The sequence below is a fragment of the Equus quagga genome, chromosome 16 (genome assembly GCF_021613505.1).
Source record: "Equus quagga isolate Etosha38 chromosome 16, UCLA_HA_Equagga_1.0, whole genome shotgun sequence".
Taxonomy (NCBI): domain Eukaryota; kingdom Metazoa; phylum Chordata; class Mammalia; order Perissodactyla; family Equidae; genus Equus; species Equus quagga.
Window position 1 is genome coordinate 30,418,213 of NC_060282.1, and position 8,355 is coordinate 30,426,567.

Sequence of the window (8,355 nt, forward strand, 5' to 3'; positions counted from 1 at the left end):
AATCTTTTTTTTTTTTTTTGAGGAAGATTAGCCCTGAGCTAACTGCTGCCAATCCTCCTACTTTTGCTGAGGAAGGCTGGCCCTGAGCTAACATCCGTAACCATCTTCCTCTACTTTATGTGTGGGATGCCTACCACAGCACGGCTTGGCAAGCAGTGCCATGTCCACACCCAGGATCCGAACCAGCAAACCCTGGGCCGCGGAAGTGGAACGTGCACACTTAACCTCTGCACAACCAGGCCACCCCGGAAGCAGAATCTTTGAGGGCTGGATTGAAGGAAAAGGGCTTCATGAAACAGATGTAACTTAGAATCATTTCAGCAGGGAAACTACAGAGGTTCTCTCATCCAACTAGATGAACCCTTCTATGACATCCTTAATAAATGGCTTTTTTTCTCCAGTAATACAGAATTCACTTTCATGAGACATCCCATTTCAAGTTCTTAGAGAGAATGTTCTTCCTCATACTCAGCCCCAAATCAGCGTCCTTATTACATCTGATGGTGCTATCCAGAGCCAACTGTCCCTCTGTCCATCATCTTCGGGCGCTCCAGCGTGTTACAGATGTGCTGGCTTATTTTTTCCCTTGGCCCTCCTAGCTGTCTGCAGAGCCGGAAGTGGCCATAGCACCAGGACTACGGCCATGAGAAACCGCTTGTGTTTATCACAGTGCAATAAATATTATCACCTCTTATGTATGCTCTGCTGTGAAAATAATTGTGAAGCATTGCTCAGCAGAGCATGGTAGCAAAGAGATCCAGTCTCTGGAATCAGAGAGACCCAAGTTAGAATCTTGGCTTTGCCAGTTATTAGTTCTCACACCTTGGGAAAGAGACTATACCTTTCCAATCCTCAATTTCTACATTGTAAAATTCGTACAATAATACTGCTTCCCTTATAGAGTTGATATAAGAATTAAAGATGATAACATATTAGGACTAATAAATACTATTATTGTCATTGGTTCTGCTTTTACCCTTTTTAACCATGATATAGAATTCCTCTCCTGTTTTACAAACTTCCAGTTACTTAAAGCTAGCTTTTGTTTCCTCTAAGTCTCCTCTTCTGGCTAAATATGCCAGGTTCCTTCAGCGTCTTCTTGTTCAATGTGAGTTCAAGTTTCTTCAACTTCTTAGTTGCTCTCCTTTAGACACCCTATGGTGTCTTTTTGTTTCCTTTTAAATATATAGTACAGAGAACAGCATGCACCCCCACAAATGTGGCTTGATGAGATAGTCCTTGGAGGATGGAGGGAATAGGGGAATGGAGGAAGGATATTCTCACTGGAGAACAGTGTAATGAACAAAGGAGAAGAAGCCCTAGCACATATGTCATCTTTATCAACAAATGGGTCTAACTGGTAAAAAGAGTCATGGAGAAAAAAGGTTTTAAAGGGGCTAGATTGTGAAGTCCGTGGAACTCTGAGACTGTGGATTCTATCAATATAAAGGGAAACCAACAAAATGGCCATTATAGTCGATTGATCTATCACTTGAAAGAAAGCAATACAGAATTCATGTGAGCTACTCACAAGCAGCAACATGTTATAAATATTATAACACTTCTTTTGCTCCACTTAAATGAAAACAATCAATAACCCTAGAATCACCCCAAAGGAGATGCTGAAAACTTGGAGATGATCCACAAACCACACCTTCTCCTTGGCTGTTGACTGCAGTGGTCCACTATGGTTAAAAAGAGGATGGAGACCCAAAGGAATTACTTTGTCCTATCCTGGGAGTCACAACTCAGTAGCTTCAACCTTTTGGGGTTCATGCCCCACCTCTGCTAGGTACTAGCTGCACGACTTTGGGGAAATTACTCAGCTTCCTTGTAATTCAGTTTCCTTTTCTGTAAAAATAAGAATTTTTACAGGACTTTAAAAATTAATTGTGACCATTAAATGAGTTAATGTATCTAAAATGATTAGAAGAGGGCCTGGCAATAATAAATGCTATTTATGTTAATTGTTATTTTTGGTCATTATTATTCATGACTAAACAGATAGCAGACACTCTGCTAGGCACAGGGGCTGCATAGGGGAACAGGATAATCCCTACCCTCAATAGTTACATTTCTCCCGATTTTCTGGGGAAGGCAATGTCTTTGGAAGCAGATTCCTAGATACAATACAATTTATTAGCTACCGTTTGTTGTCTTCGTAACCTTGGATGAGGCATTTAATTCTCCTGAGCCTCTTTCCTTATCTGTAAAATGAGGATTAATAAAATCTACTTCAAAGATTTCTGACTATTAAATAAGATAAACTATCCATATTACTAGCACACAATTGGAACTAAATATACACTCCTTCCTCCATAATCTTGTGGCCATACCTGAGGCTGGGAGCCTCAACCCTGAGTTTAGGAGCCAGCGCTTTCTTCTAAAGTGCCAGGCAAGAGTATGGAGCTGTAGCGGGAGCTGGTCTTCAGGAAGGGCAAAAGCAAGGAGGTGGCAGACAGAACACAGACGGGGGGAGGCAGGGAGGCCTCCCTTGGACTACATCTCCCGGGATGCTCAGCAAGAGGGAGTGCCCCGCCCCGCCCCGCCCCGCCGGCACAGACGGCGCTGCCCACCCCGCGGAGACGACCGGCGCGAGGAGGCTACAAGTGCTGTGGCTGGTGATCTGAGGACTTCCCCAGAGAAGCCACGCAGGGACAAGCGCGCGGTGCTCGAGCCGCACTGGGTGGCCACGACAGGAGGTAAGTGCGGAGAGTGGGACGGGGAGGAGGCGCTTGGAAGAGACAGAAACCCCAGGAGCCTGGCGGAGCAGCGGAGCGCGTCCCCACTCCCTGCCCAAGGTGCTTGCGTTGCTTCGGGTATTCGGCGAAAGCAGCCCGACTCCTCGTTGCCTTGGGCGGGCGCGGAGTTCACCCGGAATGGATTGATTGATCCCGCTGAGGCCACCGCTGCCCGGTGTCTGCGGCGCGCCCTCCCAGCACAGCGCGCGCAGGACGGATCGCGAGGTCGCCTCCCCCAGACCAGCCTCGCCCGTGTCAGTTAGTTCCAATGCAAACATTAGTGCTCTTAATTGATGGCAGACGGACGAGGGAGAGTGCAGTCTCGTCTCTTTGAGGTGCAATTTCATTGACCGCACTCTTAAACCAGAAAGAAGAGCGGGAGGGGACGGAAGCAAAGAGCCTTTCTCTAGTCCCCTGGGATTATCCATTCTCCACTGAGGATGGAAGCCCCGGATTACGGAGCTGCAAAGAAAATCAGCTGTGCAGCTAGTGTATCTCCTACGGAGCAAGCGGAGTCTCTCATTTCTTTAAAGAGAGAGAGAAGCAGGAGAAGGGAATTAAGTGGAAATTTTTCTCCCTCTTTGTTATAAATTAGAAGTCCCATAAGGGACTCTGCCGGTTTTGTCCAAAGTAGTCCAATGTGATTAGTTAATTGTGCCAAAGGTTAGTCAGAGCGCCCAGTGTCTGAGGGAACTGAGAGATGATTTCTCGTTTCAGTAATTATCAAACGCGTTCCCATCGCTTCGTTCCTTGAGGGATCCTGCGGTAGGGGTCTGTCAACTTGCTAAAGGAAAGCTCTGGTTCACTTGTGGTTTTCCTGCACTTGGTGTTTTATTTTATGTTTTTTTCCTATTTTGGCTGCAGAGAAGTTCGATAATAGGGGAGAAGTGGCTTTTTAAAAAACAAAACAAAACAATACAAACTCTAATGTAGAGCAGAAAACATGTGGATTTCCTTTCCCATATTTTAAATGAGTTGTCAGGTAGACCTTAGGTGAGCCTTATTGCGCTCTTGTGTGGGTTTCCAGCTGTTGGAGCTGTGGATTTTGAAGCATAATAAAGCTCCCAAGTCATGGGTTAAATCTCTTATTACCCCAGACTTGGAAGCAAAATAAAAGGGGCCCTTGCTTGAGACCTCTGTATTTGGTAATAGTAGAAGGTGATCTTTTATTCCTCAGAAAGATAGCAGAGGCAAAGAAAGATAGGCAGATGGGTTTCTGCTCAACCCGGAGTTCTATACTAGAAGGATGGGGATGAGGGCACGTTGGGCATGCAAAGTTCCAGAGGTAACTTTGCAAATAGCTTCTCACCTATTTGCCTCAACAGAACTGTGGCTCTTTAGGTTTATAACTCATCTTTTATTGTCACTTTACTTCTAGATTTGGTTTTTAAAAACTTATAGTGGTCAATTTCCTGTGCACATGTGTTAGCAAAGCCTGCAGAGGGAGAGGAACTCAGACCCACTCAGACCCAGTGATTGGGAGCAGCAGACCTGTACCTGGAGCAGGCAAGCTGCGTGTGTGGAGGAGTGGCTGCCCCGTTGTATTTTGCAGGGCTCACACAGTGAGACGTATTGTCTCCATACTTCCGGGTCCGGAACATCCTACCCCCGTGTAGCAACAAGGGGATAGTTGGGAATGGAAGCACAATGTACAAGCATAGGGCCTTGTAAATATAGGGCTGTGTGACTGGGGTTATTGGATTTATGAAGTGTAAGGTTAGGAGCGGTGGCTGATTAAGCTAGCCATCTTTCACCCACTTCAGAGCTACCCAGGCAAAATTCTGAGCCCCAGCTCCAACAGAGTCCAACTGATCGGAACATATTTGTTCACCCATTGTGATGCTCTAAAGCTAATCTGTAGTAGAATCTGTTCCGAACTGAACAGAATGTAAACACATAATTATAATTGAATGGTTGAGAAGTCTGTGCTTCCCCAGGTTCTCTAGAAAATCAGCAGCTCTGCTAAAAACGGTCCTTGCCTTTCTCGTTTGTGTCCCTATACAGGAAACTTGCCTTCTCATTTGAGGGATCCTGTCAGAGAAATGTGTGCGTCCCTGGATAAATTTGGCTGGGTGACGGCAATGCTTTCTTCAGAGACACTGCCACTTCCTTCGTGCTCCTTTTCTACCCTCACCTAAGTTTCCCGGTGTTAATCACTGTGATAAATCAGGATTTGCCTTTCACACTTTCCTGCCACTAGGTATCCTCTCCTTTCTTTTACCCTTTTAGGAGGAACCAGGGCTGAAGTGTCAACAACTGTGACTGCAAAGGAGATGGGGGCCTCTGGACCAGTACTCATGGTAGAGCAGCCTTAGCTCCCCTGGGGTTCTTATCTAACTGTGTTGCTATTGGCAGAATTTCCGGAAGCTGCTGGGGGATGTCTGACTAGCTCCGATGGAGCTCCACTACCTTGCTAAGGAAAGCAGCCAGGCAGCCCTGTGCAACCCAGTGGACTGGAGTTCAGGAGGACCTCCTGGTGACCAGGCAGATGCAGCAGCCACTAAAGCTGCTCTCTGCTGCCAGAGTCACTGTCTGTCAACACCAAGATCAGCCGAGATGGAAGGGTCTAAACTTAGCCCTTCTCTCGCATCCCCTTCCTCCTTTCTGCAAGACAGTGTTATTCAGCCAGACTCCTTGCCACCAGGCCCGCTCAACTCAGGGAACAACCAAAGAACAGCAGAACGGAAAGTCTGCAACTGCTGCAGCCAGGAATTAGAAACTTCTTTTACGTATGTGGATGAAAATGTCAACTTGGAGCAGAGGAACCGGAGCTCCTGTTTAGCAAAAGGGAATAATCACCCTGGAGACCTTGACTGGGGAAATCCAAATGAGTGGTCCCATGAGGCTGCCTTATCCTTGATATCTGAAGATGAAGATGATACAAGTTCAGAAGCCACATCTTCAGGGAAGTCAGTAGACTATGGTTTCATCAGCGCCATCTTGTTCTTAGTCACTGGCATCCTGCTGGTGATCATCTCTTACATTGTCCCACGGGAAGTGACCGTGGATCCCAACACTGTGGCGGCCCGGGAGATGGAACGCCTGGAGAAGGAGAGTGCAAGGCTGGGAGCTCACCTGGACCGCTGTGTGATTGCCGGACTCTGCCTGCTCACGCTTGGGGGGGTCGTTCTGTCCTGTTTGCTAATGATGTCTATGTGGAAGGGGGAGCTTTATCGTCGCAACAGGTTTGCTTCTTCCAAAGAGTCTGCGAAACTTTATGGTTCTTTCAACTTCAGGATGAAAACCAGTGCTAATGAAAACACCCTGGAACTGTCCTTGGTAGAGGAAGATGCTCTCACTGTACAGAGTTAATTCTACTGTTAACTCAGTTGTGTAGAGTTTACTGGTTGTGAACCTCTTGAGAGTCTGCCTTGGCATTTTTTATGAAAAAAAAAAAATCCAACATATTTCTTAAAATGTGCAGTGCAGTTTATTTGCGTGGTAAGAAAAGTTTCTTTCCCAAACTAACAGCCAGTGAGTGTTTTTGTTCTCTCTCTATTTTTTATTTAGAAGAAAAGCCATGTAAGATGCATTAAGTAAACACAACCAATGACGCCTGTCCTTCTAAAGAGCTGAGACTAATTAATCTGTATTGGCCATCAGTTTCTACTTTATAGCAAAATATTTCTAATGACCCAGTGTACAAAGGATTTCTTTTACATGATATGGGATATTCTTCGGACACTAGGAGGTCCAACACACAGTAGGATTAATTAGTAACCTATTTTGTGAAAAAGAACTGAAGCACTAATCACATAATAAGGCTTACATTTAATTCTCAAAAGTGCTTATCCATTTTCTTCTAAATTTTTTCTTCCTGTAATTTGGCTAAACACTAAAATAAGGGTTTTGACTTTGAATATTTTGAAGCTTGAGGATGTTGATTATTAAGGAAAAAAAGGTAAAAATACATTTCTTATATTTAAAATTATTCCTGTACTCAGAAGTGGCAACTAAGTCATTAGAATAAACTTTCTAGTAAAAGAAAATTATATAAATCATTATAAGACCAATCCAAATTTAACCCAGAATGGTAGTGCCAGATATTAGCCAGTGTTGCATGTTCATTTTCTAGATAAAGTAAATTAGTTGCTGATATAAATTTCATTTTCTGTTTGTGGTTTAGCCATCATATGGTTACCTATGCTCTTGAAGTCTTTCTTGGTTCTCACACCTGAAAGGCAAAGTGTAAGACATTTTTAATATATTTCCAGACACCTAAGCATCTAGGCAGGTCTGAGTCATGACTGGCGGCTCAGGCACGCTCCCAGGTGACGCTTTGTTGTTGTTGTCTGAAGAAAACCTCCAATACAAGTGCAGCTAGACTCTTGGGGACTGTGCCTAGAAACGGGTATCACTTGCTCTAGGCCACGCTACAAGTCGTTGCCTCAGGATGGCTGCAGTCCTTCAGCCCACAGCCAAAAATTAAAATGAGAAGCAAGAGAAAGATTAAGCACATCGGTTGGGTGGGAATCACACTCCCCACCAGAACTCACCTCCCCCCAGCCATGGTCTAGGCATCATTCTGAGCACGTTGTATCCAGGCCCTTAGTAACCGTGACATCTTGCCTCTTGAAGTTCAAACTTGCTCCGTGAGAGGCATGATGAGCAACATGGTCACAACTTTACAAAACACACACCTAGCATTCACACTAAGTCACTGTCTCAGTATGGTTATGGTTCAGGAAGAGGGTGGGGAAATATCAGAAATAGCTTGCATTTTGTGACTATTCCTTGAGGTGTTTCTAACCTCCCACTGCAAGAGTTGTTTTAACTTCCAGTCCTGTGTTAGCTGGATCAGTGGGGGCATTCTTCAAGAGGACTGGAGCTGGGAACTGGGGTGGGAGTGCAGGGATGGGGAAGTGAGAAAGTGACTTCTTCGTAGATTCTAAAGCCTAATTCTAACATCTGAAGTTTTTGTTGAGGACTGTGGAATATGTGGGTGGCTTTGGCTGACGGAGTGTGTGAGTCGGGATATTTATGTGAGTGAGTTCTTGTGGGTGTCGGAGATTGTTCTGATGAGTTAGGTACACCGTGTGTTACTCAGGATTAAGATGAAATGCAGAAAGGCAGGGTCAGAGGATAGTAAAAATAGAGAGGACAGGTATGTGAAACAATTATTAAGTAAAAATGAGAAATTATATGGGTATCAGAGGCAACTAGATGTAGCTCAATTACCTTACTCTGTGTAATGGACTATTACTGATTTGGAAATAATTGGGACAATATAAATATGATTTTCGTTTTCTGTTGCTGGTTCTTTGTGCTTTTTGAACAACCTTTTTGTTTTACTGTGATTCTTTGTTATGGTTTGTGTTGAGGCCAGTTTACCAACGGTATAAATTTCATATTATGGAGGTTTATAAAATGTCAGCTTCTCACCTGCTTGAGGACCCACTTTGGATGATGTTGTGGCAATAGAGGAATGATCTTCTTGGCTGACTGTGTAGGCCTGAGCTGTGTGTTTTTTAAAAAATAGATTTTTAAAAAATACATATTTATTTGTAGAAGGATCAACTGAGTGGAATCAGTTGAGTTTTGTTTTTATTTATTGGTGAAACAGGATTAATTAGCCCAATTGCAGGCTAAGCTGAATTAATGTGCGGTCCAATTT

The 8,355-nt window shown here is 44.4% G+C and overlaps 1 protein-coding gene across 1 annotated transcript; it reads left to right on the forward strand.

Annotated features, from left to right (window-relative positions):
* The first annotated feature begins 2,639 nt into the window (after positions 1–2,639).
* On the forward strand, positions 2,640–7,568 carry TMEM74 (transmembrane protein 74). Its single transcript, XM_046642382.1, has 2 exons — positions 2,640–2,702; positions 4,971–7,568. Exon 2 carries the CDS (start codon positions 5,136–5,138, stop codon positions 6,051–6,053), a length of 918 nt encoding a protein of 305 aa, XP_046498338.1. The 5' UTR covers positions 2,640–2,702; positions 4,971–5,135; the 3' UTR covers positions 6,054–7,568.
* The last annotated feature ends 787 nt before the right edge of the window (positions 7,569–8,355 follow it).